Raw genomic sequence first — 25,311 nt, forward strand, 5'->3', positions numbered from 1 at the left:
AATAGAGGGACAAAAGACTTTTCGAATGAGGTATCACTCGACCCCCCCCATGCCATTGAAAAAAATAGGGGGGCAGTTGCTGATCTCAGGGGGCTGAAGTTTCAGTTATGTTTTCATATCAAAATTAGCCCCCTTGAAATAAAAATTGACGCGTTCTTTGAAATTTTCGATTACATGTCCGTTTCTGACTTACAGAGGGGTCAAGTTTTCGTTGGAAAGCCCTATATACAATCAAAACTTTGACAGAAATGTTTTTGTTTTAATGCAATAATATTTCTGAGAATTTAGTGCCTACTTTTATGGAATTGTACTGTAGTAGACTTCTCGAGTGTCTGCCCAATGAAAAAGGAATCCAATCGATTGAAAAACATAGGTTTCATAAGCGATTGTAGCTCTAATCACATAATCACTTTTCCGAACACAAAACATCAACGACTATCTCTCGTTTCGCATCAAACGCCGACGTCATTCGTCACTCTCATCCGCAGTGAGTGAACAAAAATCCGTTATCCTGCGCCTCCTCTCGGAGCCATCCATTCATTTTTCTTCCTTCCAATATGCCGCCATGGATATGAAATGCATTTAGTGTTGTGCGATATATCATATTCTGTTCTTTTTCATTTCAGCGGCGCCCGAATGTGAGCCCGGACAGATTACGTGTCGTCAGTACATATGGAATAAAACATACTGTATCCCTCCGCACTTTCGATGCGACATGACGGTCGACTGTATAGATGGATCTGATGAGACGGAGTGTAGTAAGTAGATTTTTATATTATTTCATATATTTATATTATATATTATTTTGATTGATGCAACTAATTTTCCTCTATTTTGAGTATTTCAATATTAAATTCTACAAAAAGGATTTGAAGCTTTATATCTTCTATTAATTATCTGCGAGCGCTTTCGACAGTTGGTAGTACTGTCATCTTCTGGCACTCCTCAAACTGAACTGGTCATCCCGTTGTCTGTCTCTTTATACGGTTAGATCGTCTTAACTCAGGTACTTTAGGTAAATTTGCCTGTATTTGTTCTGCATCAGGTACTCTTCTTCGTGTTAGTCATAATTTCCCCCCCCTCTGGTGGGGGGAAATTATGTTTGTTTTGTATAACGTGTGTTGCAAGGTTTGATTTATATACTGTTGGATTTATGTATGCCTTTTTGTACTCGTTCGACATAAAAAAACATGTACTCCAACATACCAGTCAACGAAAGTATAAACATCATATCTGAGAACCTAAAACACCAAAACATAGACAAAACCTACATTAACCAAATGGAACACAGTCTAAATACAATACTTAATCAAAATTATTTCGAATCTGAAGGGAAAATTCATAAACAAACAGATGGACTAGCGATGGGATCCCCACTATCTTGCATTATATCTGAAATATACCTGCAAACCATAGATGAGAAAATCTTAACAATAATAAAAACACATGATGAAAAAGGAGAATGGTTTAGATACGTTGACGATGGACTGTACATATCACAAAATAATGGAATAAGAATAGAACAAATAACAAAAGAAATTAACGAAATAAACCAAAAACTATATTTCAGCATTGAGGAAGAACACAACTCAAAACTTAACTACCTGGACATAACCATAGGATATAACCACAACAAAACATAATTTCAAATGGCAATATACAGGAAACCTACACAAACAAGCTCCACCATACCCGCAAGTTCAAACCATCCACCATCACACAAAATGGCTGCCTATAACGCATTCATATATAGAATGTTAAGGATACCACTCAGCAATGAAGCCCGAAACAAAGAACGGAAAATCATATACCGAATAGCGAACGAAAACGGATACACCCAAAAGACAATAGATAAACTAGAAAACAAAATCAAACAAAAAATACAGAACAAGGATCAAGCCACCCCAACAGACAAAACAACACAACGATGGACAGCATTTACGTACGTAGGACACCAAACCAAAAAACTAACAAACATCTTCAAACCACTGAACATCAACATCACATACAAGCCGAACACGAAGATAACATAAAAAATAAACAACTATGAAAAAGAAGAAGACAAAGACCAAAACGGGATATACAGTATACAATGCTCGGACTGCAACAAATTCTATATCAGCCAAACCAAGAAAAAACTGATCCAAAGGTACAATGAGCACAAAAAGACATACATAAATCCAACAGTATATAAATCAAACCTTGCAACACACGCCATACAAAAGAAACATAATTTCCCTCCACCAGAGAACATAAAACAACAAATCAACAAGGGAAACCGCATGGACATTTGGGAAAACTTGAACATCCATAAATTTAACAGTCAGAGGAACAAGTACAAATCAAAACACAACAAGATCTCACATTCAATATATTAAACAAAACCATACACGTTCCTAGAGAAGATCTAACACGAAGAAGAGTACCTGATGCAGAACAAATACAGGCAAATTTACCTAAAGTACCTGTAATACCTGAGTTAAGACGATCTAACCGTATAAAGAGACAGACAACAGGATGACCAGTTTAGTTTGAGGAGTGCCAGAAGATGACAGTACTACCAACTGTCGAAAGCGCTCGCAGATAATTGATAGAAGATATAAAGCTTCAAATCCTTTTTGTAGAATTTAATATTGAAATATATATTATTTATATTGCGTAGATTTCAAACCAAGTTACGTCACGATGTTTCGATCGTCATTATCCACAGTCGCTTTCTGGTGATACTGGGCCATTTCTCCGTGAGATAACTATTTATAGGTCTTTCGAACGCTTTCACCTATCTTCACTTTCCTCTCTTCGCTTCACCGGTTCAACAGGAGTTGACCGTTCACCCGCTTGATTACAGGTATCCATACGTTGCGTATCTCCACGCTAGGTCGGCTGAATGCGTCGTTGGACAACACATATGCAGCTTCTTTGAACTTCCTTCTGAACCAGTGTTCCCATAGTGAATGATCTCAGCTTGGGACTAGTTGATGTTATGTTGATGAGTCCAAACAAGCTCTGCTATAGCCGATTCACTGGTTTCTCCTCGGTGAGTGTTCTGTGGCCTCTTAGTTTCACCGATATAGGATTTGCCGCACTCTGGTAAATGCAATTCTTGGAATCGCAGTCTGCGTTTGGTGGCCTGGTTTTCGTGTTACCGGATCTGAAGCAGGTTCTGATGTTTTACTTGAACCAATTCTTTTTATCCTTTCCGACAATGCTCTCACGTAGGCTCTCGTTGTCTTCTAGCAAAAGTCTGTTCCACCATCACTTCGGAATGAACATTCCGTTGAAGACCTTGTCTGATGATGCCTAGTTTCATCTCGAGACCTTCCTTCGTATTGTCGCCACTCAGTACTCACTTGGCTATTAACGAGAGGATTTTGTTCGCTGTTTCCCCCATTCATCATTCATCCAAATAATGAAAGAACTCATTTGAAAACTTAATTTGATATTTATTGTGAAGAAAGGAAAAAAATACTTCAGGAATAAACTCACACTCTTATGTTGATAAAAAAAATACATTTAAACACCAAAAACTTACATTATACTGCCACCCAGCAGGATTAAAGAGAAGGAGATGTGCTGCATTGCTGATGATCAATAGATACTCAAATGAATTTCTGAATACTGTCTGTTCATGATCAATATTTATGAAGATTCATACGCTGACATTGCAACTTTGATTTGGTCACTGTACTAAGGTAAAATGATCAGCATGCGATATGTGCAAAGTTTGCGTATTTTGAGATTGTTTTATATTTCTATATCCTGTGATCGTATCAATTTCGATGTCTATGAACTGGAATATTAAAAGATGAAATTCTGAATACTGAGTGTTTTTTGTTTTAGAATATTGAAGTTGAGGTTGGAACATCTTTCAATTCATGTATTTACTCAAATGAATTTGAATTAGTTCATGATTATTTTCCATATTTGACAGTATTACAGAGCCAGAAAGCACGATACACTAGAGTATTGATAGATCCTCTTTTGGTATATTGATGATGGTTGTTTCCTTTTTCATAGCATTCACATCATTGGTATTCAATTACAATTCAAGAAATTCAAATTACTGGGCTATACAGCCTATTTTATTTCGTAGCATTCAGATCATTGGCTACCAATTATAGTTCAAGGAATTGAAATCAAACAGCCATTCAGCCCACATTCTTTCATAGTAAACACGTTATTGGTATCTGCATAGAGTCTAAATCATATTTTATATTGTAATAGAGTTGAACCTATTTTAGAACAACTTTCAAGGGTCTCCACTAACTGGACAATGTGAGTCTGCGAATAGAAGACCTGTGGAAGATTCCCACTTTTTCTTTTGTATCAAGATGGAGTAGTAGAAAGCCAAAAACTTTCTTTCCCAAAACCTGTAAGTTCTATCACTTCGAAATTAGGAAGAAGGTACATACCTTCAATGCCTGTTAGCCTTTTTCCATCCCCGTTGTATACCATCTATTCAGCTCAGGTGTAATAACATCGGAATATGATGTCGCGAAATCAGAAAGTTTGGAATCCCCATCCTTAGTCAATATTGGCAGTTCCCAAGAGACTACAGATAATCTCCCATTTCCACCCCCTCTCTAAATATACGCACTAACTAAGTATCTTCGCCACCGCTCAATATCGAGCCTAAATTCATGCTAACATAACCGTCGGCTTGAGCAGTAATAATTCAAGATCCCAACTCCCGACGAGTTTCATATTACTGTCGTCATTCACCAGCAGGAAATCGTTAAGCGGAATTGTTTCCAAGGAGAGGGTAATAATTAGGAGATATTTGAGTTGTAAGCTCGACTAAGTTTTCTTTTAATTTATTACACGGTCGTAATTAGAGACTGCTGAAGGAACAGTGAGCTTTTTAACTAGCTATCAAGGAGCGGAGACGTTATTTGTTTTGTACCCCGCTGCTCGAGCAAAATAATCTTACCGTGAAGTTAAAGTTTTGGGGTGTTGCGACACGAAATTGAAGAGATTACGAGGTGATTACGTCAGGGAAAATATCCCAGAATTAGGGATTAGGAACAATGTACGAGATAGATTAATGGAAATATCCAACATGTGAATGGTATTATTATCAATCCGTTCTGTTGTCCCGTATTATCTGGGACAACAGAACAGCAGCATACCTGTCAACAACGTGGACCAATCAAAACAACCTAATAATATTGTCGAACAATCAGAACAACCCAGCGGACCAATCAGGAGTGGGCTTTCACATAGGCATCTGGCCTCTACCCCCACCATCACTCTAAAGTTATATACGAGTGAATACGGAGCTCGGCAGTCAGTCGTTGTTGAGGATTCATCCTAGCATTCAACGCACATAACATTGATGATATTTGCCAGCAGTTACAGACGAAACGTTTGATACTACAAGTTCCCTTCGAGCTCAGCCTACCAACTCGGATCTTGTTCCCTTCAATTTGGGGCAATATTTTCATCAATTTCGATTCCTTAGACGTTGAATTGGTTGGAACTAATACAACACTTTTGGAATTATTAAGTTGACTGTTTTCGCTGATGAGCAGCAGATAAGAATTGTTGTACGGAACTTGATAGAGGCCATTTTGAGCAATATTTTCATTGGTTTTGATCCCATAGATGTTCGATCAGTTGGAACTGACATCCTAACTGTATAATTGATTTTTTGAAAACATCCGAAGTAATTCAGACGATACCGAGATCGGAAAAAGCTGTAATGAAGAATCGTTTCAGTTGAGATAGTTGGTGGAGATCCTATTTGTCCCCGTTGAACTTTTGAGCGGTACTATCATTGATTTTGTTCCCATGAATGCTTGACTAATAGTAGCAAATACATCGTCCTTTAAAAAACATGAATTGAAAGTTTCTGCCGTTTTTTTGTGTCAATGGCATCGACTACTCTGGTCATTAGCCTCGTGTTCTGAGTAGGTAATGTTCCACTAAATAGATGAATTACCCCAAGAAAAAGTATCTGGTTAAGGTAGGGATGGAACTCACGACCAATAGATTGGGAGTTGGGTGCACTCCTACTGCGCCAATTCAAATCAAAATATACTTTATTGTCCAAGAATAACAATTCTCATGACAAAGCATACAGTCACCATGATAACATCACAAATATACAGTTAGCAAGGAGATCATAAATACACATAAATTCACACTTACAATAAGCGGACATAATTGCATATACAAAAGCAACAAGATTTACACCACTAAGCCAAATAACATTGAACAACAAAACTACTATGTGCCAATTAAATGAACAAAGTAACATGCCGAAAAAACAAAAAGAAAAAATTTGTACATTGTGTACATGAAATTACAAGGACTACCTCTAAATATATGAAGAATTAGGCATACGTTATATAACCGCCACCAAAGATAGAGATCTCAGCAGAAAGAATCCTGAAAGTATTCTTCCAGGGCATAGTAGGCCCTCCCAACTATGAGTATTTTTACAGACTTTCTGAACTTGACTTCGCTTTTGATGACACGCAAGGTTAGGGGAAGGTGATTGAAAATTTTCTTGCCCTCAAAAATTAGAGAGTTGCGAATTAAGGTTGAGGAGGGAATTGGAAGCGATATCAAGTGAGAGGAGCGAGTGTTATAGGTTGACTCAGAAGTAATTATAGCTTGGTATTTCTTGTGCATGAGGCAAGCCATTTCCAAATTGTAGATACAAACCAATGTCAGAACTCCATGTTGCATAAACAAGGGACGACAGGATTCACGGTAATCAGAACTACATAGGTATCTAATTGCCCTTTTTTGGAAAGAGAATACTCTTTGAAATAAATACTGAGCACAAGCGCCCCAGAAGCAGATTCCATAACGAAGATGAGATTCTATTAGTGCGTAGTATACGTTCTTCGCTTTACCCAAATTCAACTCATTAGCAACGACACGAGCCGCAAAGCAACCTGAAGCTAATCGATTGCATAGTTTTGTAATATGGTTACCAAACTTCAATTTATTATCAATCAGAAGTCCCAGACATTTATTATCCGTAGAAATGGAGATTTGTTTCTTGTCCAAATAATCATCATCTAAGTCGCCCTTGAATGTTATGATATTTGTTTTGCTTATATTGAAAGTTAGAAGATTGGAATCACACCAATTCTTAACTGTTTCTATATCTATGCTTATGTGGTAGTTAAGCTCTGAAGAGCTTTTGTTGTGCCATAGAATCGATGTATCATCTGCAAAAATAGTAATTTCACCATTGATACCTAAGTTGGCGAGGTCGTTAATATAAATGAGAAATAGAGTCGGGCCCAAAACTGATCCTTGAGGAACTCCACTCTCAATTACTTGCTTTCCAGACTTAATACCATTAAATGATACAATTTGGCCACGCTACGATAAGTACGACCTGAGCCAGGACAGTACCATGCCTCGTGCAGGAACGCTGTTCCTGCTGTAATGCAGATATGTCACTGTTCTATAGAACTTGGTGGAAGTCATTTGGAGCAAGCTAATACTCCACCTCCAGAATTCTTTCTTTGGAAACACTTGAAGTTGACAAAATTTGCCAAGATGCATAACTTATTTTACTTGTGGCTTTCACCAACCTTTCTTATAACTTGTGGGTAATACGTCATCTCTGTCAGTATCATGAAACCAAAGAACAATCTTATACTACTTCGTCACAGAATGTAATACACAGAATGAATACTTAAGTAATGACACTAGGTGGCAGCACCACTCACATAACAAACATGAGATATTGTTGCAACTCAGTACCCGCTTGGCTTATTAACGAGAGGATTTTATTCGCTGTTTCACCCATTCATCCTTCATCTAAATAATGAAAGAACTCATTTTAAAACTTAATTAAATATTTATTGTAACGAAACGGGGAAAATACTTCAGGAATCAACTTACATTATACTGCCACCCAACAGGGTCGACAGTTGCAACTTTGATCCGGTCACTGTACTAAAGTAAAATGCTCAATATGCAATCTGTATTTGGAGATTGTTTTATATTTCTATATCATGTGATCGTATCAATTTCGATATCTATGAACTTGGAATATTAAAAGATGGAATTCTGAATACTGAGTGTTTTTGTTTTAGAATATTGAAGTTTAGGTTAGGACATCTTTCAATTCATGTATTTACTTAAATAAATTAGAATTATTTCATGATTATTTTCCATATTTGACAATATAAATGTACTCGTAATATTAGCAGCATTGTTTGAAGGTGATTGACAATGTTTCATGATGAATTTCACTAGTTCGGACTTCCATTGTCTACTATATAAATTGATTTGAAATCCCTGAAACAACTAAAAAAAAGAAGGATTGAAAATGAATAGCTGAAAATAACAATTGAACAAATAAAAATAAAGAAACGAAAAAAGAAAATAAAAAATTTTCACGACGTTTCGATTGTTAGTATCTACAATCGTCTTCGGGTGATGACTGGACTGATTCCTCCGAGAGATGACTATTTATAGGTCGTTCGAGTACTTTCACTTATCCCCGCTTTCCATTTTCCGCTTCACTGGTTCCGTGGGAGATGACCGTTTTGGCGGGAGTTGGCCATTTTTCGCTTGATGATGGGTTTCCATATGTTGCGTATGTCTACGCTGGCTTGGCTGAATACGTTGTTGGACAACATGTGTGCGACTTCCTTGAATTTTATCCTAAACCAATGTTCCTCTCGGTGCAAGATCTCAGCTTGGGACCACTCGATGTTGTGTTGATGGGTCCAAACATGGTCTGCTATTCCTGATTTGCTGGTTTCCCCTCGCTGTGTGTGTTTCTTGTGCTCGGCAATGCGAACATTCCATGGCCTCTTAGTTTCACCAATATAGGATTTTCCGCACTCACAGGGTATCCGGTAAATGCAATTCTTGGAATCGCAGTCCGCGTTTGGTGGCCTGGTTTTCGTGAGGCTGCTACGGATAGTGTTACCGGATCTGGAGCAGGTTCTGATGTTGTACTTGGAACCAATTCTTCTTATCCTCTCCGATAATCCTCTGATGTAGGGAAGTGCAAGCACTGGTTGTGACGGCTTCTCTTCCTTGCGAGGCTCCTGCTGTCTTCTAGCCAAAGTCTTTTCCACCATCGCTCTGGAGTAGCCATTCTGTTGAAGATAATTTTTGATGATGTATAGTTCCTTCTCGAGACCTTCCTTCGTATTACAGAGCCCAAAAGCACGGTCTAATAGAGTCTTGATGATTCCTCTTTTAGTCGATTGATGGTGGTTGGATTCGTGGTTCAGATACTGTCCCGTATGAGTGGGTTTTCGGTACACAGATGTTTCCCACTTAGCATCGGTCCTCTTCACCAAAACGTCTAAGAATGGCAATTCGTTGTGGATTTCCTTCTCCATTGTGAAATTGATGGAAGATCTCACACTGCTGATGTGTTTCAGGAAGGCGTCTAGTTCAGTATTCCCATGGTTCCATATTATGAAGGTGTCGTCAACATATCTCAACCAGACTCGAGGTTTCTTGTGGGCTTCTTCAATGGCCAGAGTTTCAAACCACTCCATATATATGTTGGCTATGACTGGTGAAAGTGGCGATCCCATTGGCAGTCCCTCATCTTGTGTAAAGAATTTGTCCTTCAGTTGGAAATAACAGTTTCGTACACAGGTAGATTCGTATAGGTAGATTCGTTCTCTCTTTCAGGTTCCCATCTTCGGATAGCTTTCTCTGTATGATTTGGAGTGCTTCTTCGACCGGAACGTTGGTGTAAAGGCTTTCCACGTCGAAACTAATTAGTGGTGCGGTGTTAGCGATGATCTTTCCTTGTCCGAAAAATAGACTTGGTGTCATCACCCGAAGACGATTGTAGATACTATCAATCGAAACGTCGTGAACTAACGTGACTTGGAATCTCTCCATTCTTTATTTTTATTTTCTTTTTTCGTTTCTTTATTTTTATTTATTCAATTGTTCTATTTTTACTTGTATTTTATTTCACTATTATTTCATTTCAGGTTCATTTTGGTTAATATAATTGTTATTTTCAGCTATTCATTTTCAATTCTTCTTTTTTTTAGTTGTTTCAGGGATTTCAAATCATTTTATATAGTAGACAATGGAAGTCCGAACTAGTGAAATTAACAGCATTACTTCAAATATATTTGATTCGAGCTTTAATTATTTTATAACCCGATACATCTAGTATCGATTTCCGTAACTTATTCAAGACATTCGACACGTACGTAAAGGGAATTGCAAACGACATGTTGTCGAGGAAGCACCGGATCCTATGAAATGAACGAATATATTATTTAAAGCGAATGCAACTCCGGAATTTGAAATACGATCGATAACAGGCACACTCGTTCTGTTTTACCTACAATTGAAACGACGTATCGAAACATTCGAATATTCATTCGAAAATGTGAAATGTTTCGTTTCCTATTTCGACCGGATCTGCTGGAACGGAAACCATATAAAATTTATCGAAACAGTTATGTATGTCACTAAAAAAATTTGTCGGTTTTGGACCGAATTGAGTATCACACCAATTTTCCTATACGGAAATACGCGGACTGTTCAAAAATAAGATGAATGTTCAGATTTCGCGGGTTACGAACATTTTTGAAGTGACAACTTCTTATAGGAGAGTAAACCGCTTCGTTATGTAACGCGTTACGGTCCAGTCTTTCTCCTCGCTCTAACCCATAGCGCTAGTTGTATTTCGGACAGAAGCTTCTCTCTCCTCTCTTCGCATGGCTCAGTGTTCAGTGTGCGGTTGACATATACTGTTGACAGCGAACAAATAACCTGAAACTATCACCGCTTTTGAAAGTGCCAATGAATATAAGATTTTTGAAATATTATGTAAAGGTTCCTCTCCAAAATTACTTTGAATCATTGAAGATGTTTTACCAAATCCTAATAATCTCATTGAAAAATAGTTAGAGCTATTAACTTACAATAGACATCATACTTCAAACACAGATAACTACAGCAAATATGATTCATTATTAAACTGAACGCCGTATTCTACGATTCTTTTTTTTTCAATCATAATTGCAGCTCTTTCAAATGTGTTGATGTACCTTCACTAAAACCAATTCGAAGAGCGATTCAATGACAAAATCCAGGACCCAGTTCGAGGACCAATTCTAGATCTCGAGGTACAAACCGATAACATCAGATTATCACTATCATTATTTCACAATTACTTCCAATATCAATTCCCCAATGACATGTGCTGAGACATCACAAAAGTGTGGGGAGCCGGAAAAAGTGACAGGTTGAGAGAAGCATGTGACTGGGTCGTCTGTCTCGTTGAGGACGCCAGGTCGTCTGTTTGAATTATTTATGTCCACAGAAAATTCAAATCTCCCGCCACGATGTTCTGAGATGCAAAAGCGTGTGCTCCGATTAGCTGGCAAGCTGCGTGACAATATGAGGACGCACAATTTGGAATACTCTGATTGGTTCACCGTTGGGTAACAGGACACCACGGAACAATTTGGTGTACTCTGGTTAACTGGGGGATCTGTCTGCCTTGTATGGCGAGCTAAGAAGCAACCTGTCTGTTGTGACGTCACAATCTGCCTGAATAAGGGCTACCTCTAACAAGCATGAAACAAGTCTGCCGGCGCACCAAATTTGGTTTAAAAAATGGAAGTGAGTGCTCAAAAACACTTGAAATGTCGACAGTGGTAGAGAGTCAGAAAAATGTTTACGAGTGATACAAGCTCTTCACAAAAAATGCAGAAGATGTGAAAGATGACGCTCACTCTGGACGTCCCATCACATCAACAATCGATGAAAATGTTGACATGACAAGTCATGGGTATATGGTTATGACATCGAACCAAGGTCCCAACCTGAAATATAATTAAAATAATAGTTGGGTCACAAATAAGTAAAGAGCCTATGATATAAAAACTAAGTATATTCAGGAAAAAACAAAGAGAAATGAAGGTGAATAAGTCAAAAAGGATAAAACAAAGATTTTAAAATACACTACTTCACAAAGTTTCGACATTCAGCATCCACAATCGTCTTTTGGTTATAACTGTCATGTTTCAATAAAACAAAAACAATTTCAGAATTGGGATTCAATTTTTAATGTTACTCAACTGAGTAAACTTTGTATCCCCTGAGAGTTCATTGAACAGATTTATATGGGCGATTTTTTTTGGTTTCGTCACTCTGTATATTTGTATTTTTGAGAGATTCGAACATATGGGGACATTTGGAGATATTTCAAAGATATTTCATTCTTGTCTATTTGTACTGCTTTGTTAGTGTATGAAGATCGATGGTACTCGTCAGGCAATTAAAACAAATAAAATTTAACACTGTTCTCATACATTCACTCGACAGGAAGCTAACATGAAACTCTCACCTAGAGAGTAGGGCAAAAGAGCATATGTGGCTTATGAGCAATGTTGGAGGACAGTGGGACGCGCATGGGGTCTTTCACCCCGTGTGGTCACCTGGATCTACACTGCAATAATAAGACCTATGTTTACGTACGGAGCCATTGCATGGGGACTGAAAGTTCTACAGGCAATGGCTATCCAAAAATTATATCAAATACAGCGACTGGCTTGTTTGAACATCACAGGAGACATGAGAACAACACCAACCGCGGCAATGGAATTAATTACGGATCTGACACCTTTGGATCTGTACGTTAAGGAGGTTGCGTTAATGGCCATGGTTCGATTGCGCACGGCTGGTGTAAACCACGAAGTAGGAATGGGTCAATTGAGGCTGGGCCGATGGCGGGAAGCGCTTACTGCGCAACCTCTGCTGTAGGCAACAAGTGATGGAACTGAATCCAGGTTAGTGTTTAATAAACCCTACAAAATACAAATGAAACAGAACACAGTCAGATGCTACAAATGCAATACGCATATATACAGACGGCTCAAAAACCAAAGAAGGCTCAGGATGTGGAGTGTACTCCAGATCACTAAGCCTAAGGATTGAGTGGGGAATGGGAAAAAATAGCAGCGTGGTCCAAACAGATCTGGCTGGTATCTCCATCGCCACAAAAGAAATAACCAGGAAAGGAATTTCTAGCAAAAACAGCAGACAAGCCCTATTAGCCTTGAACAGACAACGTGTTACCTCAGGGCTAGTACTAGAGTGCCACCAAGATTTAGCCAAAGCCTCGGTAGATAATAACATTATCCTAAGGTGGGTTAAAGGGCACGACAGGAGTAAAAGTAATCGCATTGCCGACTCTTTAGCCAAGGAAGCGGCTGGACTAACCATTTTAGGACCCTGTGGCACCTACGGCCAGATGACTTCGACAGATGCGGAACTAGCCAAATGTTACACCCATACTCAATCCCTAAAGAGATGTGGCCCAGGATCACCCTGGGCCATCCTGGGAAGCTGGCTCCAAAGAAATATCTGGCGATGACCAGGAAAACTCTACGTTCAACAGTAGGATTTCTGACTGGCCACTGTGAACTAAGGAAACACCTCCATAATATGGGACTGTCAGGCCTGGAAAGGACAGGATGGACGATGACCTAGGACTCCTCGGGAGGATGTACAATGGGTCACATGTGGCGTAAGTGCTGTGGGCTTACACTTACCCTCCCTACTCTACAGATACAGATGCATTCACTTTTTTTATAATTGCAATTGATTGTTTTTAGTATTTTTTCACAATAATGTGTCATAGGTGACGGAGAAGCGAATCAATGAAAAATATGCAAAAGTATATCGAGATTTGCAATTATTTTTAGGTGTCGAACAAGAAATTTAAACGAATTTTTTTTTGTGATCGTATCAATGTGCAAGTTCTAGTTTAATGTGTACAATTGAACGAGCTAGAAATAAATAACTATTGAGTTTGTTCTGTGTTCAATTTCAACATGTTCAACATTGAACTATTTCTCAGTGTCATCGAACAAAACAAAAAGAACAATAAACGGATCATATAGAACATATATCATGGAAAACAGGGGCTTCAGAACAGAACCGCAGGGAACTCCACTCTCAACAGGTATAGCTTGTGACATCTCTTCATTGACACAAACACATACTTGATGCATCTCGAATTGGACGATATACTATAGTGGAAGCTTACGTATACCATAGAATTTTTCAATCAACACATTATGAGAAACTTAGTCAAAGTCTTTGCTGAGATCAAATGATTGTTATCACACCGCATACACAACTAGAACACTGCGCCGATTGTCTCAACATCGCTTTTGATACCACCGCAATCGTAGACGAAAAAACTTGCAGATCACGGTCTACAAACCTGGAGTACTAGATTCGACATAGTGAAAATGTACAACCTGCATACAGTCTCTGGCAAGATTTCATTTGTCGTTTATTTCATTCCATTATGTTTCTTAATTGACGATTAATTCAAACTCTCAACAAAGGCCGCTCCAAATGAAATTATATTTCTTGGAATACAGAAAAAGCATTACCCATAGTGTACTTCGCAAGAAAGGCAGCAGACTGTGATAACAAATAATGAATGAGTTGCAATCCACTTTCAAACTAAATGGAAAACTCAGAGCTTATAGAACGCGAGGTAAACATCCAGACGTAGAAATTCTATTAAAATTCAATCTTTTGCCGGATACACGGAAAATGTTTCTGAAATGTCATTTTAAATGCCTGCGATAGAACCAAGATAGCGTTATATTTTCAGCGAATGCCACTACTTTTCTGCTTCAAAGACTATTGTACGTTACGATGTTATGGTAGATACCTCGGTAGACACAATGTTTAATTTTGGCGCAAAATAAACGCGAAAGAATATCCCACAAAGATTTTTAATCATTTGTGAACGAAATTCAAACTATTCACTTGGCACTGAACAAAGCAAGAACAAACCAGTGACTAGACTTGGAAGGTCAGGTTGATTTTGACCCCGTCGTTGTGTCATTTAATTTCAGTTTCAAGTGGTTCTTAAAAATGGCTTCAAAGCAGGAACCGAAACGTCGAATAGCTGAAAACTACAGACGTGGTTCAACCCAGACGACAATACATCATTGATTGATGTATTGTCGTTTTTCTTTATTTTCAATATTTTAATATTAATATTTGTTCACAAAAAGGATTCGAAGCTTTAATAACTTATAATTATTATATGCGAGCGCTTTCGATAGCAGGCTGTGTTATCATATTCATGGCTATACTCAAACTGAACGTTTCATCTTCTTGTTTGTTCTTTCATACGTTAAGAACGCCCTAGTGCAGGTATTTGCCCTCTTCGGAAGGAAAATCTAGTAACACCTCCATTTCGTGTAGTTTTTAATCCAATTCTGACTTCTGATCTAGACTATACCTACCCTTTTATATATTTTTTTACCTTTCTAAAAGCATTCCTAACGTTTAGAGAATGAATTAAATCGTGCATATTGTGAACACGCCGTACCTCAAAACAAGTTTTGGGAAAGATCAGTTCCTGCCGCAGTAGGAGACGAAACGTTTCGTATCACTAACCCGGATCTTTTTCTCCTTAGTCGCATTTTTTCTTATATTTTCCGGCTTCGTAGGCCACGTCCGCAGGTTTTTATGTCTGTCGTTTCGTGGTAGAGGGCGTTGTCCAGATACGTGTGCAATTAAGTGCAGGTAGTCAATCTTCATTGATGTTAGTTACCACGTTTCTCCCCTGTTTTTCATTTGGTAATTTTTATGTTTCAATAATTTCAAATAATAAATATATCAATGTTCACATGCATTGAATTGTTGATAATTATTTCAGTAATATTTTTCAAATTTCATTGATATTTCATACAGTTTGTGATATCAGTTGGCAGGGATGTTTTCCCATTTGTAGGAACATTTTAACAGCAGATGTCTCTCATCAAACTTGCACCATTTCTGTTCTAATCTGTTCCATGGTTCATCCTGGATTAACATAATAAATTTTAAATTCTATGACATACTTCATTTGTCAGTATTCTAAGGTACCTAATAAGTACTCTTAGACAAGAGAAGGGAGGTACTTGTGCTTCCACCTATTGAATTTATATTCTTGAATGTTTCTCAATACGTTTTATTGATGATTGTGCGTTGAATAATCGTCGAATTATTTTATATTGAGGACTTATCTTATTTCACTGGCATGCACCATTTTTATAATTCTCACATCTTTTTTGATACAGCCATCCTCAATAACAGTAAGTCTTTTTTGCTTGTAATTGAAATTTCAAATTCACCCTAAAGATAATTTTATTGAGCATAGCACTCAAAAAATGGTTTACCATAGACGTGTGTTTCGGGCGTTTGTCCTATCATCAGTATGATACACTAAAGTGGATATAAAAATTATTCCTCATACAATTATCTACAAAAAATGTGTCTTACATTTTTCTGTAAAGTTAACCGTTTTCGGACTAGAGCGCTGAGAAATCAACTACATTATGATGATGCACCACCACCTTTGAGGTAGAATGCAAGGCGCGTTTTTTTTACATTGTTTCCTCGTAGGCATAAACTGTAATAAAAGGTTTTTTTTATTTTATGCTCAATAATTTTTTATTTGTACATTGAAAAATAGGGAAAAAAATGTTTGTATGTAATTTTCTTTTATATTCATTAGTCGTCGATATCCTCAATTTCAACTTGATCAAAAGTTGCTGTCAAAACATCGAGTGGACTTATTGCTGTATTTAAATCAACATCTTCATCATTTTCTTCACTAGTGGACTCTGCGTTTAAGCATGACTGACCACGACAATGTCCACAAGCTTTAGAACATCTCAATCCAATTTTTTACATCCACATTTGCCGCCACAACCTTTTGTACAATTACAAAAGATTGTGTTCAGTAGATCATCGGGTGCTGGTGGCAATAAAGTTGTTATTGGTTGTAATATATTATTTTTCAACTCCCAACCCCACTGTTCTGGATCAATTTCTTTTCCTAGCCAGGTTTGTCTTTGATAATAGACTCGATAAATATACTGTTGAGCTGCTGAAGAAGTGGGTGGTAATAATTGAAATTTCACAGATGTGCTTTGTCTTGATAGTTTAGCAAAGCTGCAATATCTGTAATTGTAAATTGAATTTTCTGATTGCTAGTAGAAAATGTATTCCAGCATTGACAAGGGCATCTCGAGCGCAATTTTCTTGTTGGAATATTTCTGCAGAATTGTGTAAATCAGGTCTTTTTTCAAACATCGTCATGACTTTAATTTTTCCTTTCCCTAAAAGTGTTGAAGTTGTGTCACATCCGGTCATAGCATGTAGAAACAGAATGTTTTTCTTGCAGTGTGGATACTTGTTGAGGCTCTCAGTCGAGTATATTTTTGTTTCAACATTGTTTTTCCCTGGTTCTTCAAAAAAATGGATGTAGGTTGACCAAGTATTTGTGTGCATGATATGAGAAGTACCAATAGATATATGTCTTCGCCAACGATAATTGTAGTATTATTTATTGATTTTTCAATTGCTCTTTCAACTATTAAGACGTCAGCATCATCACGTGATTGTCTTGTAGAAATACCAACTTTTTCGAAATTCTCAAAACGCCCGAGTAGAAGTTGGAAGTTTTGAGAAAACTTGTATACAATACAGGTATACAATACCTTATGTGAGTGCATTCTACTCGCTTTCTCAGCGCTCTAGTCCGAAAACAGTTGACTTTACAGAAAAATGCAAGGGACATTTTTTGTAGATAATCGTATGAGGAATAATTTTTATAATGACCTTTATTGACCGCCGAACTATAGGTCGCGAGATATTCGCGAAAAACTGATTTTCGTGACCTTTTGACCCTTATAACTTTTTTAGCCGGCACAATATCAAAGTCGATTTTTCACATCTTCATTAAAACGCCATAATGAAGGTGTATACCAAAATTCAGCTCAGTAGGAATTTTTCCGCAGATTGATGTTTAAAAAACCTAAAATGACTGGATTAAGAGCCTAATTATTAGTTTCAAAATTATGCTAATAGTCCCCATTGAGCCATACAGCATACAGGAGTACCTACTCTGTATTAATCCAGTAATCCAGTCGCTATTGAAGAGACAGACACAAACAATATGGGATCGAAGCCGGCTTTGACGTACACGTTAATTGAATAGCGGCCACGATGTATTCTGTCGATGTATACACTGTTTGCATCATTATCCCTGATAACTGTATTTACCCATTGATGCATGAAAAACACGAACATAGGATCTGCATTAAAGTATAGCTAGAAAAAGAATTAGCCTACACTATACGGGCTGTAGAACAAATGGGACGAATATGTCACGGTTTACGATGTTCTACAATGAAATGTCAAAGTCCTCGATGATGGCTGAAATGAAGAACTGTCTAAAAATTCTAAAATATATCCATTCAACAAAAAATCAACCCGAACAATGATAGATGAGTGATCAAAGCATGATCACCACGCATATTTGCATCTGTTGGGTGAAATAAAGGAGCCTGCTTACGCTGACCAATTAGATTCAACTGCAATCGGCTGGCTGAGTTCATTGTTACAGTGTCGGAGTGGTCAGTTACGTTTTAACGCCTGTGGTGTCTACATATACGGTATTTTGAAGTTTGACAATTTTAAAATGTCAAGTACTGACACGGCTGAAGAAACTGCTAATTTGTGTACCTACACTCCACCTAAAAAACTTTTCTGTAACGGATAGCGATTCCTCGATTTGTTGGAATAAAAGCTCCACTCTCTCGATCTTTTTGGAACGTCCCGTCTTTTCGAGAGTTGTTCCACCAGCTTCAAAAGAGTTCCATCGGCATATATAACATATACCGATGGCTTATAATCCGGTCAATCTAGACATTGGTAGGTACATAAATTAACAACAAGCTGCAAACGCGTGTAATTGTTCAAAACATAGTTAAATATAAGATTTTGAAATTACGAATGATTGCGATGCCTGGAAAAAATTATTCGAGGTCAAAGGTCAAAAATCTCGAAAAAAAATTGTTTTTCTGCGATTTTCAGGAAAACGATGAGTTTTACCATAAAATAACTTCAGATAAAAATTGTAGATCATAAAATTCTCTACAAAAAATGTATCAATACTTTGTTTTCTTAGAGCCACCGTTTCTGAGATACGACGAGTCAAAAATTTGTAAAAGTTATAATCGTCATTATATGCACACGTTTCCACGCCACCTATGAGGTAGTGTACTTAGCGCGTTTTTTTAACGTGGTTTCCCTAGTAGGCTTATTCCGCATGTCTGTTGTGATTCTGTCAAATTGAAAACTTGCATGAAAAAATATATTAGAAAGGATTGGAAATTATAAAAGCGATTGAAATTAAAAAAATGTAAAAATGTATTCATCTGACTCATAACCTTCAAATACTTCTTCTTGTCGTTCTTCTTCTTGGTCTTCTTCTTTTTCTTGGTCTTCTTCTTCTTCTTGGTCTTCTTCTTCTTCTTGATCTCCTTCTTCTTCTTGATCTTCTTTTTCTTCTTGATCTTCTTCTTCTTCTTGATGTTCATCCTGGGTGTAGGTAAACTGCGTCAAGAGTGATGTATCGCATCCTCGTTGGTATCGAATGAATCCTCCACTATTGGTGATTCATCATTAGAACATGACTGGCCTTGACAATGTGTACATGCCAGAGGACACAACAGTCCAACTTTTTTACAACCACATTTAGCGCTGCATCCCTTTTTACAGTTGCAAGAAATTGTGTTCAGCACTTTTTCCGGCGCAGGTGGGAGTAAAGTCTGAATAGGTTCTAATGCATTGTCGACCAACTTCCAACCCCAGTCTTTTATGTCTAGCTGATAACCAAGCCACACTTGAACTTGGTAATATACCCGGAAAAGATGTTGATGAGCAGCAACTGAGGTTGGAGGAAGACAAGCTAATTGCACATGTTTCTTATCTTTAGTGTTTTTTACGAAACATGCATATCGATACTTATCTAAGCAGGTGTTTTTTTTCGGAGCTTTTTACACAGAAAGAAGAAACTGAATCCCGAATTACTTTTTTTGAAAACTTTAGCACATTGAACTAAATCTTGTTTTTCAAACATTTTGAAGACTGTTGCTTCACCCCTCCTGTAAAATGCAGACGTATCACAGCCAGTTATTGCGTGTAAAAATAGTACATGATTTTGACTCTTTGCAAAACTTTTTGACGAATATATTTCGGTTTGACTCTGAGCTTTTCCTGGCTTTAGAAAGAAAATAGTTTTTTCAGGTGGAGTTCGAGCAGTAAGAAATACGAATAAGTCTACATCTTCACCGACAACAATAGTTGTATTTGTCAAATTAAATTGCTCTATAGCTGTTTCAATAATCAGTACGTCGGCATCGTTATTAGCCTGTTTAACCAATATATTTTCGCCAATAAACTCATCCTTCAACATTGAAATGAACCGAGATTTGTTGTGAGTATTTGCAAGAAATTTCTGTTGACTGGTACCTGATATTCTTTTATTTATACCTACTTAGGTAAACCAATAGAAAAATATTTTTAGTTGAATTACAACTTCAGAGATGTACGTGGCATACTTATGCATATAATAACGATTACAACTTTTTGACTCGTCGTGTCTCTGAAACGGTAGCTTTAAGCCCATTTTCTGTAGAGAATTTCATGATCCACAATTTTTATCTGAGGTTATTTTGTGATAAAACTTACCGTTTTTCTGAAAATCGCGAAGAACCGATTTTTATGACCTTTTACCTCGAATAAATTTTTTTCCAGGCATGGCAATCATTCGGAATTTTAAAATCATATTTTTAACTATGTTTTGAACAATTACACGCATTTGCAGCTTGTTATAAGTTCACTCTTATTTTTTAGTCTAATTTGACCGGACTATTAGTTCGGAAAGTGTAGTGCGAAATGAGTTAATAAGGCGATAGACATTTGAGCATTAGTCATTGTCAGTGTACCGGTAAATTAAAGTTGAGCTTAATTGTACAGTGTGGTCAATTATTGTCGAACTCACACAGAAAAACGAGAAAATGTGTCGACTAACTTCAAAGATCCTTCTCAGTCTTTTTCAGTTCTTATAGCAGTTACACCCGGTCTTTCTATTTCGGTTCATTGTGGCTTTCGTTCTATCATCGATCTCCCTTCTTTCTGTTTATCCATTTCTGTTGTATTTCGGGTTTTGCCGTGGTCATCTTTGGGTGACATGGCTTCGTTTTGGCGTCTTTCAATGCTGTGTGCTAGACCTTTGGTAGATATGTTCTCTCTTCCTTTCTGTTGAAGTTATCTTAGTGTTTATGTATTTCTATGGCTTCTAAATACATTCTTGTCCATCCCAATCGGCAACTCCGCTTGTTCAGTAACTCTGTTTGGTTTTCTCTTCTACGTTGTTCTTCCTCTTGCAGGGTGAGTGAAGCAGGGTAGTAGAAGTTCCTTTGCTAGTGGACAAGTCAGAGAGTTGGGTCTACCTTGAAGGCCTCACACAAGTGATTGTTTCACTGCCTTGAAACCTGAAAAAACAAGAGGATCGTATAATGCCCCGCACCCCATCAACCACAAATTTGCTAAAATGAAAATTACGTTGTTTCAAACGATATCAGACAGCTTATTCATATACTCGATTGTTGTCTAATAATGAGTTCTGTTTCAGCTTACAGGACATGCCAACCAGACGACTTCCACTGCGGCACCAAGGCATCCGATCCCTGCATCCCCAAAGAAAAAAAATGTGATGGCTACTACGACTGCCGGTCAGGCAACGACGAGCAAGACTGTCCTGGAGTTTCATGCCGTTTGGATCAGTTCCGTTGTGCCAGGGGACACAGGTGCATCGAAATGTCGCAGAAGTGCGACCACAAAGACGACTGCGGAGACAATTCTGACGAGCAAGGCTGCAGTAAGTACAAAACGACCTAGTATAGTATTTCTTAATTACGCCAACTTAGATGTTGGAATGCGCGTCAAACACATAAACAGGTTTCTTTCCAGAGCCTCGGTTACAAGCTAGATATGACGCAAAATATTTGGAAAGCCAAAAACGATCTACTGGTCATATCAATCGGTTGTCAAACCTATAGTTATTCAGGTAGCAACGACTCACATCAGAGAATAAACTGAAACCCAAATATGTATGAACATCTGGAGGTTCTGGATTTTATCTCACTGGAATATGTGTCCAATCCAAAGGACTTGAGACCAGTTAGGCTGGATTTCATTTGAGATGAATCGTATTGGCGGAAGATGAATGATGAACGCATTGCTGCATCTTAGATGGAGGAATGGATTGTTGTGGGTGTTACAGAACCAATATTCTAGCCATCTGAACCCTTTGGAAGCATCCACATCATCTTCCAAGCAAAGAAACGTGTGCCTCGACAGAAGACAAGGATCTAGATCCCATCAGACAGTCAAGCAGTACTAAAAACTCTGAAAACATTTACTTGTTGATCTGAATTGATTCGCGACTGCAAAACCCGCAGATAAAAATAAGTATCCTTGATGTTGTTGCCACCTCACAAAGCGGTTTTATTGAATTATGAAGACGATATTATCGCAAAGGAGTTGTGTGAACTCCTAGAAAGCCATATGAAGATAGACTTCCGACAATAGAACCTTCATCAACTCAGCTATTAATGAAATAAAATGTGACGACGAAGACAAACAAAAGATAACGGACAAAAATTTGACATAAGGGGACTCCTTATAGGAGTCCAAAAATTTCAAATGATTATATTGGTTTGCGGACATTAAAAACAACAAGGATGTTGAAAATAAGAGGTACACAATGAGACCCTTGGGGTACTTCCGACATTATATAAATGATAGTCAACCTAGTCCTATCCTAACTCGCTGAGATCCCAGTCAAGAAACTCCAAATGATTTCATCATGAGTAATAATATCTTGTGATTCACATGATCAAATGCTTTGGAGAAGTCTGTTTAGACTGCATCCATTTGGCTTTTCTTCTCCAGAAGCTCTATAATGTTTTGCTCAAACACCAATAGGTTAGTATTTGTAGACCCCTCCAAAGAAAAACTATATTGATTATTTATGAAACGTACCTTACAATAAAGTATGTCCGCAAAGTATGGAATAAATTCGATATTTCCAAAACCAAAAGTCGTTTTACAAAAATCTGAAACACGTGATTTTAATATTCTACATTTCACAATAAAATTTCATTGTACATTTCATTGTCATCCATATTTATGTGATGACGTCATCGGTAGTTTTTTTTAATGCAACACCCTTATTTGGTGTCAGTTTTGGATAATCCGTAACGAGCTGATTCCGAAAAGGTATAATACTTGGGGTCTAACGGACATAATTTAAAATAAATTTCATTGATATCTAAAGTCTATCCAAATCCAAGATAGAGTAAAACAAAACAAAACCAAAGCGTGATGTTCACGTGATCGCCCAGTGTCAGATGGAAAGGGCAGCGTTCATTGGTGAATTCGCCTTCTTGATACGAGTTCGGTACCAGCACAGGGTTGTAATCAGTCGTTTGTGTGGCGTGCGTTATAGTATATTGTTTAAAATTGTTTTCTAAGATATCCAGTACAGACACTGCTGATGACACTGTGAGCTATCCTCTGAGTTCAGCCAGGAAACGATCCAAAAAAAGACATTTGAGTGTTGAGATGAAAAAAGTTATTTTAAATGTGTTCAAGAAACAGATGGAAGAAATTGAGACGTCGTATTTGTTTTATTTAATTACATATCTCCTCATAATTTCAGGTAAAGGAAAACGGCTTATTATTTGTCACATCGGCAATGAGAATGGGTTTGTCGCTGAAGGGCTGTGGTGTTTCGAGTCGAAAAAAACTGGAGATTATCACGAAGAAATGACCGGTGAATCTTTCGAACAGTGGTTTTCCAAAGTTCTGCCCCATCTAGAGGATAATGCTGTGATTGTAATGGACAATGCACCTTATCATTCGCGACGGTTAGAGAAGATTCCGACAACGTCTTCAAAGAAGGTTGAAATCCAAAATTGGCTGCGATCAAAGAATATTAGCTTCGAAGACTCAATGCTACTAAAAATTTTCAAGGAGCGCAAGCTTGAATACCAAAAATATATAGTCGATGAGATGGCAGCAGGCCGAAACAAAATTGTCCTTCGCCTGCCTCCATACCACTGCGAGCTCAATCCCATCGAGTTAATATGGGCGGATGTGAAGAATTTTGTAGCTCAGCATAACACCACGTTCAAATTTGCAGATCTCAAAGTACTTTTTGAAGAGGCTTTGAAAAGAGTCACAGCGGAGAAATGGGAGAAGTGTGTTCGGCATGTGATATCAGAAGTCGAGACAAAGATGTGGAAGCTTGATAACATAATAGAGGCATAAATCGAGCCACTGATAATTCAGATTGGTGAGGATGACACTACTGATGAAGAGACAAATTCATCCAGTTGAATAATTTTGATTAATATTCCTTTTGATTTTACATAAAATAAAAATTATCGATAAAGAAATAATTACGTCACTTTTCATATAATGCTTGAGTGCGCTGTGAAAAATCCAATGAAAATCTTTTTATATTATACATATTATCTGCATTTTTCCCGTTAAACTGCAAAACTTGTGCATTTCACTCGTTTTTATAAAAAAGTTTTCCTAAGTATGATATAGCATTTGCGATCAACAAGATGTTGGTTCTGAATACGACCCTGGCCAATTCTTGGGATTTTCAATGTCACGTGCGTAGGGCATGTCAATGTTTACATCCACTCTATCTTGGATTTGAATTTGCTTTAATAAAAGTAGAAATTAATTAATTATTTTATATTTTGTTCTAATTATTAATTTAACAATGGGAAAGTAATCCAGTAATAAATACATGACATTCTTCATGAATTTGATATCTTTTTTCGTAGTATCCAAAAATAATAAAATAGTGTATGGTTTCCATTTGAAAAAATCGTGTTTCATCAGTTTTCTCAATATTATATTTTAGGTGGAAATTTCGCTCACCTTGTAAATTATTTTCGAAAATTCGATGGACATGTTCATGACTTGATGCTTAAGGTGTGATTCTCTGAAATTTCACATTTTCAACTGTAACTGTCTATGAGTTATGATTTTTTCGTAGTGGTGCTGTAACTGTCAAATTTTTCAGAAAAATATTAATATCTGGAAAACTAACAAATTTGGGTATAGGCATTGTTATACAAAGTGAGCCTAAAATGTGCTGAGAAATTCAAAAATGTAATAAAATACAGGGTGTTCCGTTTGAAATAAGGAATTTGCCCACAACTTCCGGTATAACGGAAAGAGACCGGAAGTTGAAAATATTTTAGTTGAGAAGGCCATTTTGTAAAACCCACTACCACAAAATTTCAAGTTTTTATTTTGAATCGTTCTCCATATATTCCTAACGAACGCTCGTCGTGGAAGACCTGTATATATATATAACACTAAATATTGTATTGAGTATATTTTATCAATTTTAATCAATCTATTTTATAATTAATATTACTG

General features: G+C 37.3%; 1 protein-coding gene across 1 annotated transcript in view; it reads left to right on the forward strand.

Annotated features, from left to right (window-relative positions):
• mgl (low-density lipoprotein receptor-related protein megalin) overlaps positions 1–25,311 on the forward strand; it is a 265,391-nt gene that overhangs the window by 204,930 nt on the left and 35,150 nt on the right. The window contains exons 3-4 of the mRNA XM_074176840.1: positions 627–758; positions 21,476–21,721. Coding sequence (XP_074032941.1) covers positions 627–758; positions 21,476–21,721 — 378 coding nt within the window. The remainder of the gene's footprint in view (positions 1–626; positions 759–21,475; positions 21,722–25,311) is intronic.

The sequence above is a fragment of the Leptinotarsa decemlineata genome, unplaced genomic scaffold (assembly GCF_025532065.1).
Source record: "Leptinotarsa decemlineata unplaced genomic scaffold, Ldec_3_MD MMD2_tig00002082_RagTag_RagTag, whole genome shotgun sequence".
NCBI classification, from domain to species: domain Eukaryota; kingdom Metazoa; phylum Arthropoda; class Insecta; order Coleoptera; family Chrysomelidae; genus Leptinotarsa; species Leptinotarsa decemlineata.